Source organism: Aplidium turbinatum, chromosome 8 (genome assembly GCF_918807975.1).
Source record: "Aplidium turbinatum chromosome 8, kaAplTurb1.1, whole genome shotgun sequence".
NCBI classification, from domain to species: Eukaryota; Metazoa; Chordata; class Ascidiacea; order Aplousobranchia; family Polyclinidae; genus Aplidium; species Aplidium turbinatum.
In genome coordinates this window covers 20,387,944-20,403,054 of record NC_137479.1, presented here as the reverse complement: position 1 = coordinate 20,403,054, position 15,111 = coordinate 20,387,944, and the positions used below count along the sequence as shown (strand labels likewise).

General features: G+C 36.6%; 1 protein-coding gene across 1 annotated transcript; it reads left to right on the top strand.

Annotated features, from left to right (window-relative positions):
• The first annotated feature begins 318 nt into the window (after positions 1–318).
• On the top strand, positions 319–14,216 carry LOC145776133 (uncharacterized). The gene is made up of 15 exons (XM_082587534.1): positions 319–663; positions 1,762–1,840; positions 3,824–4,258; positions 4,445–4,541; positions 4,963–5,075; positions 5,428–5,527; positions 5,696–5,789; positions 6,993–7,070; positions 7,280–7,389; positions 8,139–8,280; positions 8,523–8,593; positions 8,797–8,925; positions 11,075–11,227; positions 11,501–11,627; positions 12,746–14,216. Exons 1-15 carry the CDS (start codon positions 319–321, stop codon positions 12,836–12,838), a joined length of 2,166 nt encoding a protein of 721 aa, XP_082443660.1. The 3' UTR covers positions 12,839–14,216.
• Positions 14,217–15,111: the final 895 nt, after the last annotated feature.

Sequence of the window (15,111 nt, the reverse complement as noted above, 5' to 3'; positions counted from 1 at the left end):
CACGTAAGAAGTTTCATGTTATTATTATTATTGACATGCAGATATCCTGGAAGAGTTACGCACAAAGAAGTTCAAATGAAAAGTTTGCGGATATCATTGCAAAATTTTTTGATGCTGATATTTGTTTTAATAAATTATGTAAAAGTGGCCTACGCTACTTGATGTGTAAGCTACCATGACAGGGGAAGCTTCAAACGCACGCTGAATCTTGTATGTTCGAAACAGGCTATGTAAGGTTTTTAATCAAATACTGTTAGTGCAAAGTTTGTACTGATGCCATTGAAATCATTCTTGCTTTGAACGGTTTTAACTCAAATCATGGATGAAGATGTAAAAAAGATCTGGTACCAAATGAATGAAATGGGAAAGGCCTTGAAAGAAGTGATAGAATACTCGACCAGAATAAACGATCGGATAATTATTCAAGATCAAAAAATAGACGTTTTGATGAATAAAATGGATTTGTTATTTGAGACGTCATTAAAAATTACTAAAGAAGTTGGTGATACAGAAAATGTAAGACATGTTGAAAAGAACCAAAAAAATCGCAAACTTATTCAAAATGTAACGTTTTGTGGAAGCAATCAACAAGATATTAATGGCGACTTTAAAAAAGTGTCGACGACATGTCAAAGCTCGTTATCGTTGCTTCATTCTGAAAAGGTAAGTTTTGTAACTTGCTCAGATAATCTTCAGAATTTGTACCAGTTCGTTTGACTATTTATTTACTTTTCACCTTCATTAAAAAACAATATAGAGTTATGTGACTCAAGAACTCTCATTCTATTTAAATCAGTGTGGTGTTCAACCATTTTCTTTCCATAAATATCTTTTTCTGCTATTACAGCAGTCGTGTACCTATTCATAATTTTTAACAGAATTAGCCTAAACACTATCATTAACTGACTTATCTTGGGCCAGAGCAAAGCTAATGTTTTGCCTACAGGCTACTGGCTACAACTTAGTCGGAAAAGCTGCAATTGCAAAGCACCTTACAGTTACACACAAATATTAAACTGTAAGCACGTCCTATCTTTCAATGTAGGCTGCTCGTTTAAAAGACAAAAAAATTTGGAAGTCTGTTCTGGTACCATGAATCGCCAGTGGTTCATTCTTAGCCTACAAAGCCTACGTCAAGCCAGCCTTTTGTTTCGGTTAAATTTGCAATGTCCACACCACATTTTCCGATCACATCACCTGTCTAGGCTACATCACGTTTTAAGCTACAACTGTTGTTTTTAAAATATTATAATATGAACATTCAGTAGAGTAGAAAAAGGGGTCCAGGGGTACTTTCGAACCGAGACCCGGGATGAGTTTAGGTAACCTTCTCAACCTTTCCAACCTTTCCAAGGGACTGGGAACTTACAGAAACCATGCACTTCGCATTCTTTGGATAAAGTGCATTTTGCTTAGAAGTGTCTTGAATTGGAAATCGAGGATCTCATTGTTACCGCGGGCCCAAATTGTCTTCTCAACGACCCTGTAAACAATTTTCTAAGACTCTCTTACGTGGAATCAAAATTTGAAAAAAAAAAACGAATCTACAATCAGGATTCTGACATTAGTTAATTCATCAAGTAGGCCACAGTTGGCCTCTAGTAAAAAAAAAAGAGTTTTAATGCTGGTTTATGTCTTTTGTCATAAGTGAATCAAAAGCATTTGTTCAATGTTCTTCGTCTTTTCAGTCTACAAAAACCTTCTGGTTTCAAGCTAATATATTATTAAAAATGGACTATTCCAAATGTTTGCATGCTTTAGGTTGGAAATGAAGGAACAATGAAACTGACATCCAGCAAAAGTAGTCCAGCGATTTCCAGTCAAATATTTTCTGAAAACGGTAGGCTCTAAAATACATTCGTATTTTACGGTTCGAAATAGGAACCTTTTTACTTTAGCATAATAATTTCAGTTGCAAAGTCTATTCTAACTCTTTCATTTTTATCTTATAGCGACAGGCCTAACGCTACCATGCCGATTCTGATAAAACTTTTTCATTACGGTAGTAGCCTGTATAATAACTGAACGATATTTTAGGCGTAGGTTACTATATGATAACAGCAAGCAATCTTCTATCACTAAAAATCAATATGTGTGAACAGACACATAGGTCTACTTTCAAAATTTGTTCTCAAATTTTCTTCTTTTTTATAACATTATCAACTCATCCCTTTTCCTTCTTTTCAAATTCCTAGTTGGGATACTGGGTTTAATGTTCCCCATTGCGCAGCCTTTCAACTGCAAACAATAGTTTATTAGTTACACTGGTCAAAAACGAATTTTAAGTAGATGTGACTTTATAGCAGGGGTTCTTAAACTGGGGTCTCCTTGGGGGTCCACGGACTAGTTTTAGGGGGTCCATGAAGGCCCAATGTAAATCTTAGTGTATAATTTCAAAAATGGAATAAATTTTTCAAAAGAAAAGAGATTAAATTATTAAATTCAAACAGCGCTGATGATGTCTAGTTTGGCGTTTCCAAATAATTTTTATCGCATTGTACTGTGTTTTGTTACATAGTCCTACGTTTATTAGGCTACGTCACTTTCTACATTGTTGTTTTTGCCGCTATTTGTACATTGCAAAATTTTATCAGTTGCAGCTAAGCTAGACGTCAGCTAGGCTAGGTTAAGATTGTGAAAGATTTATGCATATCCTCTTTTGGTAAAGAGAGGCATGGCTGCTTTAATCCCTTTTGCGACTACATATTTATGTGAGTCAGGATTTTCATCCTTGGTAACCATCAAAACAAAGAGTCGAAACCGGCTGGATGCAAAGGATAGCATGCGTGTTGCTCTATCAAAGACGAAACAACAATTTCATGTTCTTGTTGAAGACAAACAGCAGCATCCTTTACATTAATGAAATTAAATCGAAGACATTTAAAAACAATCTGCATTCGCTATTTCTTAAATTTAATAAAACTTAAATTTTGTTACCTCAAATCAAATATAGTTAGGCCTACTACTCTACTCTTGACAGCCAGTTTCACCCTAAAAGGAGGATTATTAGAAGGTCCTTATTTAAATAGAAATAAATTTTGTTACGTATCAATTCATTTTAATTTTATTGCGTTATGTCCAATTCATGCTGGTCAAAAAAGTTTCTCGGACTAGGCCATAAAGGGGTCCACGCAAACCAATTTTTTTTAAGGGGTCCGCGTTAAAAAAAAGTTTAAGAACCCCTGTTTTATAGTCTATATATCCCTAAACGCATTATAACCCTTTTTAAAATATGTTCTTTTTCTATCATATTAAATGTTTAACAAATGTAGGCTACACTTTTTTGCTAAGATTAGATCCATAAAATACTGTTCAAAGTGAATTTCACTTTATTAGTTTTTGTTTCAATTCACTACCACATTAGCCTACGCAAAATAAATTCTGAAACTATAAAATGAGAATTTATTAGGTAAGCTTGTTACCGAATGAAAAAAAGAACGACTTGAAATAGAGTTTTCTCAATTCATTGGTTAAATAGCCCACAACCAAATAGGCTACGAAAAATATTAAGTTCGACATATTTTACAAACATTAAGTTACTGTATATGCTAAAGAAAAAAAAAAAAAACAGTGTAAATTTTCAATCAGCCTAAAAAATTATTTAAAAATGTCATTTTGGCCAGTGCTACTTTTCCAACTGTGTCTCAAAAGTAGGATATGCTCTGCAATCGTGCGTTCTTTTGCAGATTACAAAATTACTTTGCTCTTACAGAGGCGTTTGAAAGTTTCCATCACGTCAGTAATTCAGTAAAAATAAGATCAAGCTTAAGGATTGGTATTTTAAAGTAACAAGTGTAAGAAAACATGTTTTCTTATGTTGTAGGGTTGTCAAAAGACGAGCTTCTTCGCAACCAAGTGAAAGCAACTAAGGCGTCGAAAGGAGACGTTAAGTCTGAAATTTCACATGACACGTCACTAAAGCAGCCTCTTTGTGCAAAGCCGTCAAATTGTGACGTGTTTGAAGAATCGCAGACAGAGAATGCGAATGGCATCGAAGGAAAAAATGTGGGTGATTGTGTAAGAAACAAAAGCTCGCATTCACAGTCTATTCCAAGTGATGGCGATAAGGCAATTTGCAACGTCATAATCACAAACGAAGAAGACCAGCTTAAAGTTGGCGCCGAACAAGATAAGAACTGCGCCAACGACACTGTTAACCTGGAAAATAAATCAGGGTTGTACGTCTCAACAGAGCAAACCAGAAGAGCATCTTATGCTGGCATGACCATAAAGCAGAAAGAAGCTCTTAGTGGTGCAGGTAACCACGCAATGCAAATAATTAACTTTGATGTATTTCAGATTATTTTCAACAATATTTTATTAACTTAAGCTTTGATTTACTGTATAGAAATAACAACAGCAACATTATTTTTGGAATAAATTGTGAATTATACCAGTTAGTATAAGTTACGACTGGCAATATTAGGCTACATTATGTTGTTAGATATGATTCCAACAAACTCAAACGACGAAAGACAAAGATCAAACTCAACCTGTGATCTTGGACATGAAACTGCAACTCCACAAACAAATATCGGGAGGTAGATATTTCCTGTTAGCCTATCAGTATTTTTCAACAGACTTTGTAGGCTACCAATGTAAAAAATAAAAGATTGATTTGCTGATTCTGATATAGCCTAGTATTTTGTGGATCGCAAGTAAACTTACAAAAAAGTTATTAAATTATTCTGAAAACCAAAAAATATTTTAACCAAGTTATCTTTAAATAGAAAAGATTAAATCAAGCAAATGTAGCCGTTCTGGCATCATAACATAAAAAACACCTCTTTGAAAAAAATTCAAAGATTCATGCCATTAAAAAATTGTTCTTAAATGCCTAGTAGTTTCGTTCAATTGATGTCGTTTAGTCGTTTAGTAGGTCATCAATGAAATAAACTAAAAACAATTGCATATAAATTAATATCTACTAGATCAGTCAATTTTCTGATATTTTTTGTAAAGGGCCTTTGATATAAAACGACAAATTTCAAACTCCAGCAATACCAGTGCTCATAGTGGGGTAGACATTACGATAGGAGCCGATTCCGATTCCGACGATGAAGATACAGAAATCAGTAAGTGAAGAGGTTGCATAAAAACGTCCATTTCTCTTTTTCAAGCTTAGGTTACATAAATCTGTTTTATATTAGGAGTAGGACGTGGGTCGATGGTTGATGAACGCCGGTGCTACACATCAAGCGGGTGAAGTAGCCTATGGGAAAGGAAATACTTGAAAGTGTATACAAACACTGGTTACTCTGCCTACCATATTTTTTCGTTGAAACGTCCAAGCACCATTACACGACCTAAACCTGAATACAACAAAAACGACAATACAACAATGTAAAATAGGCAAGCCTAATTGCTAAGATTACTTTTTACATTTTGATTGTTTTTCATTGAATTGTCTTGTGTGTGTATTCGCAGAGCTTCCAGATCTTCCAAATCCTGGTTTTGCTCACCGAATAGTTTCTGTAAAGAATACAACGTACAAGCATTTTTATGATTTAAAAGACGCTATAGGAGGGTATGGGATTTCATTGTATTTGTATGTACAAGCATCAAGTCTACGTTAAACACCGAATCTGTTAAATTAATGTATTTAATTTAGAAAAGATATAGGCCTACATCAGCCGATACTACTTTCTGAAAGATCGAAAACTAATCATCATCTGACCAGGTTGTATGTTTTTAGTGGAAGATTTGGAAGAGTTTATCACTGCGTTGAAAAAAAGACTGGATTACAATTAGCTGCAAAATGTTTTCAATGTAAAAAACCGATTGCAAAGGTAAGAAAAATATTTCCAAGAATGTGGACAATGATTTTGTTTTACAAAAATTCATAAGTATCGAAATCATTGTTTAAAACGCAATATGACACTTTTATGATCATAATTTTGTAATGACATAAAAATATTCGTGGCAAGATGTAGCCTATATAATAATTTTCTTTTATCATAGCAGTTTGGTCGAGTGTTTTCGATGTGCTACGATAAGCGTCGCTTAGTATCAAAACAGAGTTTATCATATTTTAGTTGATCTCAAAACAGAAGTAAATAAACTAAAGATTTCACATGGAACAAACAACTTAATTCCTCATTGGTTGTGCTTTGAAGCGACTGAAGATGTTTGATTTTCTTTGTATTTTTTATTCAATTAAGATGATTTTATATTGTTTTTCATTTGCCGTGCAGGAATAATATGTCAAGCAATCAAAAATTAGCATTTTTACATCGTTTCAACTAAAACAAATGTAACAAGGCAACTTTTGCTGATTAGGTGCGTTATTATGTAAAGTGCAGTAAGTAGAATCTTTGGCAGTAAATTTGTCATTCACGTTTTTCGAGAAGCTTGGTTTGTCTTCAAATCTGCAAACTTTTTGAAGCCTAGCATTTGATTGTTAAACTTTTGTTTGCATCTGAAAAGGATTTCTAAGTTTATCTCACCCGATGCTTATATAACTTCGACAGCTGTCAATCATTTTAATGCATTGCACACTTGTGGTGTAATCTAGTGTTTATCATCGACTGTCAACTTAAAGTGATTTATGGTATTGTGATAAACAATCTAATTTACCAATGACTTGGTGTTGACTTGATAACTACGCTTTACTTCGAGCATCAGCATGAATTGACGCAATGGTGCCGTTGCATGCACCATTTCTTGGGTTGTGCAAATTTTGCATTAAAAAAACACTTTCCTAATGTACATAATATTATGAAAACGTTTGTTAAAATAGTACCTAAAACAATGATTTCTGTCAAGTCTAGGTAAATTAAGGTTGGTGTTCTATCTCGGAGACAATCCAGAGTGGTTCTATAAACGTTCCTGACAAAGTGCGTTTTAGCAGACATGTAGGGTGTAGGCTGTTGTTTTTTACAGCTTTAATAACAACTTGCACTGTTGAAGGATTCTTCAGAAAAAGATATTCTACAACATAAAAGTTGAAGAGAAGGAAAGCATAAACTAACAACGTTCATGTTTCGTCATAGAGTTTATTGAAATCGAAGTCATTAAAGCGGGCTCAAAATTTGAAAACAAAACGGACACAGCAGGAGCCTGTAGAAAAGGTATGCGTTGCAATCATTCAGCTCCTATCCAATTCGGCAATTGTATTGTAAAAACTAACAAACTGGTGCAACTGCATATTGTCTCTACACTACAGTAAATAAACAAGAATTTTCTACGCGTCCGCATTCAATAAATTTAAAAACAAAGTGTCTCTTTCATAACAAATCAGTTAGCTACTTGCTAAGCTGTTTTTTTTTGGGGTTTACAGGAAGATGTGATGATAGAGATTGCCATCATGAACCAAATTGATCACCAAAATATCGTGAAACTATATGACGCCTATGAAAATGACAACAGCATGACACTTATTCTTGAATAGTAAGTTTGTTTACGTAGGCCAGCGAGATTAACATTTCTTCAAGAGACATGGATACACAGTTCAGTTTAATGTGCCCAAGCTACACTTTCCACAACAAAGCAAAAAGCAATAGGCTGTGGGCCCGAGCAGTGAAAAGTCTACTGTTATTTAGGCTATAGCGGTAGCCATTGTAGAAAACCAACAACAACAACAACAACAACAAGAGTGCTTCTTTTGAAAAGCCAAACTGTTTAACCTCCACGCATAACCATTGTTAGTAGCCTACTACACAATAGTTGATAGCCCGCAAATTTTACTCAAAACAATTGAGTAACGTTCAGTAGTGGCCTATATTGCCCCCCAGCTCAAGCTTTTGTACCAATTGTTTTATGAGTTTAGAGGACCTTTGACGTTATTTTGTTCACTTCTCGCGACTTTTAAGTGGTTAATAGACAAATTCTCAAGCTACTGCGGAGACTCATTAGCTGCCTCGACATCTGTAGACGTTGAATTAATGTAAAAATCATCTATTTTGTTGTTTGGGTGCGTCTATCAAGGTTTGTTTGCCAGTGGTTACATCAGCTGCCTGCAAGAGTCACGTTCCTAATGTGGTAAGGCCTACTATCGAAAGCAGAGTCTCGCTCCTTACAATTAGCACTGTGGAATGGCATCCAATCCCTGCATTTTGATAACAACTTTGCAAAATAGGGTAAAATAAGTTGCTATATAACTGAACTTAGATTAAAATCAGCACAAATTTAATTTAAAGTTTGGGTGGAGGAGAGTTATTTGAGAGAGTTCTGGCAGATCGTCAACAACTCACAGAACTTGATGCTGTTCTCTTCATGAAGCAAATTGTTACTGCCGTACAATATCTTCACAAAAATCTTATTCTTCACCTAGATTTGAAAGTAAGTTTTATGTATTACTACTGTACAGAAAGTGTGGTGCCCAAAATGTTTCATTTCTTACTATAAGTTATATCATCTTTTTTTTTTTTCGGAAAAGCCGTGTCTTGTTATTGCTGCTTTTGTTTGCAAATTCAAAGCATCACTGAGTGTAAGCTACATTGTTTTCTTAAGTTTCTCTTTAGGTCGGGCTACTTCTTGACTTATCGCTCTGTATTACCATTAGGTTTATATATATGTTGCAGCCCGAAAATATTCTTTGCTTGGACAGATCAACGCATCTAATAAAGATCATTGATTTTGGGTTAGCTCGAAAGTAAGTACGCGTTGAGAAGAAGCAAAGAGTACAGTAACACGTAAACTATATAGGACTGAAAGTAGGATACTGTATTTTTCAATGCTTGTTGTTAACTTACGCATGATCAGTGATGCCTAATTTTGTAATAATCTGAATTACTTTTTCTTTTTCAACTTTTGCCATAGTTTATTCAAACCACATATTTATTTTTTTGATCGCAGATTTAATCCTCGGCAAAAACTCATAGTTCAATGGGGAACGCCCGAATTTATGGCTCCCGAAATGTTAAATTATGACGTTGTGAGCTTTCCATCTGATATGTGGAGCGTCGGGATTATTTGTTATATTTTGTGAGTTGATGGGATTTAAAACAGCTGCTGCAACTAACACTTACTTCCAAACTAACGCTTCAAACTTTGAAACTCATCTACATAAGCTACTTATTAATAGGCAAACTATAGCCTACTCTATTCCAGGGCTACTCAACTAATGTTAGCAAAGGTCCATTTTGACAAGTTGAATATTTTTGCGGTCCGGTGAATATTTCATATGCAACCACGAAAATTAAACAACCAGTATAGCCTACGAGCACCGAAACATTTTTCAGGTAGTACGTAACACCACTTGGATTTTTGTCTGACACAAATAAAGAAATAAAAAAGGAAAAATGTATTGCGTTTCTTTGTAGTGTAGCTGTGTGGATCGTACATCAGAGAAGACGGTAAAACGTTGGAGGGTCTGGGGGCGAAGCCCCCAGTTCCCTGGATAATAGCAAAAATTGCTTTTGCCTAATGGAAACCTGTTTAGAGAGGCCCTAAAATGTGGCAATGAGTTTTATTCTTCTAGAAGCCCGAGGTCCACCTTCAACGCGGATTCGGACCGCGGTCCGCCAGTTGAGTAGCCCTGCTCTATTCATTTTGGCTATAAACTAGTGTAGTGGTTCTCAACCAGGGATCCGCAAAGCGTTTTTCAGGAAGTCCGTGAAAGTTTCCAAATTTACAGTATGATTAATAAATTACGATATTTTAAAATTAAGTTAGTTGTTTTTTTGTTGTATATTACAGTGATTTTCAAAGTGTGCTTCGCGACGCTCTGGTGCGTCGTTTCAAATTTCAAAAGGTGTCGCACAAAGGCTGGCTTCCAAACTAAAAAAAAATCATATAAAAAAGTTAAATCTTTTTATAAGGCTATGCATGTTTAACTTTATTTTTTTGAGACAAAAGATTATTGATCAATGCTTAATTCAGAAATGCAACCGTTAGTCAACATCATACTAGCACTCACAGTTTTGCCATGATTATGATTGCAAAGAAGAAAAATTTCTTAGAAAAAGAATATAAATTAAGCCTAGGCCTAGGCTTGTGAAGAGAGGGGCGTTCTTCCCGGCTATCAGCACAAGGCTGAGCACTCGCTAGTACAGCGAGCAGCTGCGATTCGCTAACCATAACGGTGTAGCTTCCACGCAAGCCATTCAGACTTTCCAATCAACGATATGTTTCTCGGCAGCCGATTTGTAGCAAGAATTGACAGCGATAGACACGTGTTTCGCCCATGAGGCTGGGCTCATCAGTATCGCACCGTATTCTGCCACAAATTTATTTGACCACCGCTTTACCAGTCAGTTTAACTCTTATCTTTGTGGAAACAAAGAAAGAGCCAACAAAACCAGCAGGCGCCAGCCACAAAGATAAGAGTTAAACTGACTGGTAAAGCGGTGGTCAAATAAATTTGTGGCAGAATACGGTGCGATACTGATGAGCCCAGCCTCATGGGCGAAACACGTGTCTATCGCTGTCAATTCTTGCTACAAATCGGCTGCCGAGAAACAAACCTAGGCCTAGGCTATTGATTTTTAATCTTGTGTGCCAACATACAACTTATAACGTAACTTCGTCAGTGTCATCAATCGTCATAAATGTGTGGCGAGTTCAGCAAATTCTTCTGAGGGTATCGTTTAAAAACTTACGAAAAATACGTTTCCCTTAAAAGACGCAATATACTAAAATTTCAAATGAAAATTTTTAAAGGGGTCCGCGAAGGCTTTAAAGGCACTGAAAGGGGTCCGCCAAAACAAAAAAGCTGAGAACCACTGAGCTAAAGTATTGTAGTTGTAAGTCTGGCAAGTGGTGCTATTTCGGAAAAAAAACAACTTTAGACTAACTTGGATTTCGAAAATCTTTATGTACCGGTATTTTAATTTATCTTTGTCAGTTTAATTTGAAAAATGTAGCTTTGTGGCCAATTTCTGCGTTCAAACGAAACTTGGGAGGAAATTCAAAATTAAACTTTGTTTCTATAGCCAGTCAATGAAGGCTATGTTTTAAAATAAAGTGTTGAGTTTGAGTGGTGTCGAAAAATGAGCTATAAAGCTATTTGAAGTGGGTTGTCTTCATAGCATAGGATATAGTTGACTGTTGAGGTTCCCTTGTTTGACTTTATTATTATCTTGTTTGTAACTAAAGCCGAATAAGATTCATAGAGGAAATGTTTTATATTTAGATTAAGTGGTATCTCTCCATTTTTGGGTGAAGATGACAATGAGACCATGGCTAACATTGTCGACTGTGACTGGGACTTCGATGAACCACCGTTTAAAACTGTATCCGAAGATGCCAAAGATTTTATTTCTCGATTACTTGTAGAAGAAAAAAGGTGAACATTACATTTTCAGTAAATTATGCGATCTAGTCACAATCTTTTTTTGATGTAGTGCGCGGGCAAGACGCATAGGGTAGGCTGTAGGCCTAGTCATCGCTCTACGTTTAACGTTCCTTCCAAATGGCATTCATTTGAGATATTGGTTGAAAACATTTTTTGTTTCATTAAATCCAAAAGTAAACACCTCACGCCTCAAAAAACTTTTATTTAAGGATGACATTTAAACTCAAGGTGTTTAAAGCTAATTGGTTCATTTTGTTATTGAAGTGGTCGAATGAGTGCAGCTCAGTGCTTACGTCATGACTGGCTAGCCGCACCACTGACAGGAAAACGAAGAAAGACATTGATGAACAAGAGCGACCTCAAACACTTTATGGCAAGAATGCAATGGAAGGTAAGGATCGATTGTAGGCTAGCGCAGATTGCAGTTGCTAATACAGTAGCAGCCTATTCTAGTAAAAATAGTGTTGAATAATTTTGTTTGTCACAGCAAGTGCGAATAAATCAAATAACCTAGCCTAAGGCTTCCAAAACTGTGGTCCGCGGACCAAAAATTTAACATATCCTATAGGCCTAACCAAAAAAAATCAACATAAGCCTATGCTTGTAAATTAGGCTACATAGCCTACTGTGGTGCACTGTTAAAGATAATTGCCAGTGTGGACAAAATACAGACCCAGACTTGCCTCCCGTGGACTAAAAATTTGCCCGTCGCAAATAGCTCCTAAAATTAATAAATTGTTCCACAAGACACAGCCTCATTGATGCTGTCAGTTTTCTTGATAAATTAAATATGATCTTTTTTTTTGTAGCCTAAACTGAAGTTTGGATGCTTCACCACAGTGTTTTTTGTTTGTCATTTTGGACTATCCTTTTACTCTTCAATAAGTTAGTAGGCTACATAATATTTGTTTTTAATTGTTCTATTCCAATATACGAATAACCTCATTCCGAATTTAATTAAGTAACAAGGAAATACTGGCTATCCGAACAAACTCAATCATTATCGTACTTTAATTAATTCACTTCCTCTTTTTCGAAAATCTGCTCTGCGGTTTATTTAAGACACATTTACCTTCAGGGCTAATACATTTTAGGATAGCTAATGTAAGGTGTTTCAAAGTGATTCAGCATGCCGCCAGAAACTGTTTTTTTAATTAAAGAGGTCCTTGCAATCTTCCTATATTTTGGCGACCACTATGATCCCTAAAGGCGTGACACCTTCCAACGCCATGCTGTACTGCTGTAGTTCTCGCCTTTATACAATAACTTACATGATTGTATGACACTACCGGTAGACCTAGGCTACTCTGTAACGAAGATTTTTAGTTCTTGATCATGTAATTTGCAGGGTCACCTATGTCTACAAATCTAATGTAGGCCTATCAACGCTTGGCGCGGCCGCATCTCACGCCAGCTCTATGATTTCTGCCAAGCTCAACAAAATACAGGCTGACAGTTTATCTGACAAGTAGGCTACACGATAAAACTAATGACGGATTTACTCTTTAGGCAAGCATAGCAGCTGTGAGCGCAGCCAACTGGCTGAAAACAAAAGTCAACAATGTTGCTGAAAATGTACGAAACCTCGATACTCCGGTTTAGCCAAGTCTTCATCATGGACTACCACCACAGGCAAACTGCAAAACTTTGATTCAGCTTCTGGCAGTCATCATCGAATTTGAATGGAAAAAATTGTTTGTTTGATAGCTTCGGCCACCCTGCAATTAAAACTTTTTGTGATTAACGATTATAAAAGTAGCAGTCCATTTCAAAGCGAAAAAAAAGACTCTTCGTAAAGTTATTAAACAGTTTGACGATGCCATTTTTTGCTGATGTTTCGAGTAGTCTATCAATGACGTTCAGAATGCAAGATGATCGAAAATCCAAAAAACCTCCTTCGGTGAATTGGAGGAAGGCGGAGAAAATATCTCAGTGATCTGAAATCAAGACGTCATGTGCTGCTTGGTGACGCTGTAAGGCGTTCAGACTTTTGCTTTATCCAGTTCAAGCCGATGAGCTATCGAGCCCCATGAAACGAGGGCTAACCATTCATTTTATGTGGTTCGACGAACCAGCCTCATGATGTGTTGACTTTTTGTTTTATTATTGAACTGTTTTATGTTTGAAAGCTTTTGTGCCAAGCCAGCATTTTAGCAACTTCTTCGGCGAAGAGTGACTAATTTATCAGTGTCATTTGAATGTTTTTGGAAGAACAGACAAATAGGCGATTATGCTAAATTTTATGAGACGTTTGGGTTATTGGGAATCTTTATCTACAGACTGAGAAAGCTTGTGGGAAGTTATTCCTGGCAATTTTGCGTACTTGCAGAACCTTTAGATCACCAACGCAGGCCCGGTTACCGAGATTGCCAATGTAAAGTTAGTCTGTAAATTATTTCATTCACTAGGTGACGCTGAGTGGAAAGCAGTCCTTGAAACGCGTTGCTAAAATGCACTGGAGCCGAACCAGTGCCGGTTGATGAAGTTTCTTCGAGCACAAATTCAGGTGCTTAACTAACTGAGCTACCGGAGCGGACAAACTTTTGTAGCCTACTTTTTACAGGATCTAACGTATAGTTGGATAAACGTATTATTGGATAAACGTATAGTTACGATGGTGTCGGGTGACCTTTGTGCATTTGTGTATTATTTCGTGGTTTTGTTTTGGATAAGCTTATGCACAGCTTTGTTTGTTTGTTTATCTTTATCCTGCATTGCGGGAAAGCGGACTTGAGCGCTATGCATCGGTGTACGCCTTCCGACGTACACCTGACCCACGCTGCAGCCGACGGCAATGTCTTTTCCGGTTGTCTACTTTACTTATGACGTAAATTTGCTACCCATTACTCGAAATCGATCACTGGGTAGAGGCAATTATCGTAAAGTTTCTTGCCCAGAGAAACAACAGCAAGTGCGGGTGGCTGGAGTCGAACATGCAGGCTCTCGACTGCGAGCGCAACGCGCTAACCACTCGGCCATTGCTGCCTGACGTAAATAAATATTAATTTGTCTGATATATAATTTATATAATTATAATATAAAATTTGTCTGACGTAAATAAATATTAAATAATAAGACTGGTTTTCTACATCGGTTAAAGAAGTTCATGGTTTGTTTCAGTAGGCTATCGTGAATTCAAGGGCTGTTCAAATGTAACTTGACACCCTCGGGGATACAGAGCTGTCACATTCTTATGCTGAAGAAAAACGTAACGTCATCCGAAGAAGGGTGAAAAAGAAAATAAGGCGTCATATGATTAATAGATAAGCAGCTAATCTTTGCCAGCAAAAGTGTTAAAACTGCTTGATATGCCTGTGCGCAAAAGCTTTAAAGTAGGCTAATGTGCCTTGCGGAGGCTACTCTGTTAAGAAAGGATTTGCTGGTTGCTTTTCGGATAATTTTGATTATGTTGTTTTGGTTGCAACGTTTTGATCAAACTTTTACGAAATAGAGAGCACTGTCTTAAGCTAACCAATAACCATGCAATCAGAAAGAAAAAGCCTCACATACTTCCACATGCTAAAAGGTTATGCACTCCGTAAGTATTAGATGGTCGGTGAGATGGCGCAACGGATAAGGCGTTGGCTTTCCAATTATGTAAACCTGGTTCGACTCCCGGCTTCAGCTGGTTGTTGAAAACACCGCTCACCTCTACCTAAGGTGTAATAGTGGGTGGGCATAATGCTGCAGGAAATGCGGCCGATAGAAAGGAACTGGCCACCCTATTCTCCTTAGTGCCGAACGCTTCGTACAATGAGAACTTTCGCAAACAAAACGTTGGCGTTTTGTCGCTTCTACCTTTTTCTCGACCTTTGCTATGTTGAAGTGTATTGTTTTTGATATGATAGTCAGAAATAAAAAACAACTGAACTGAA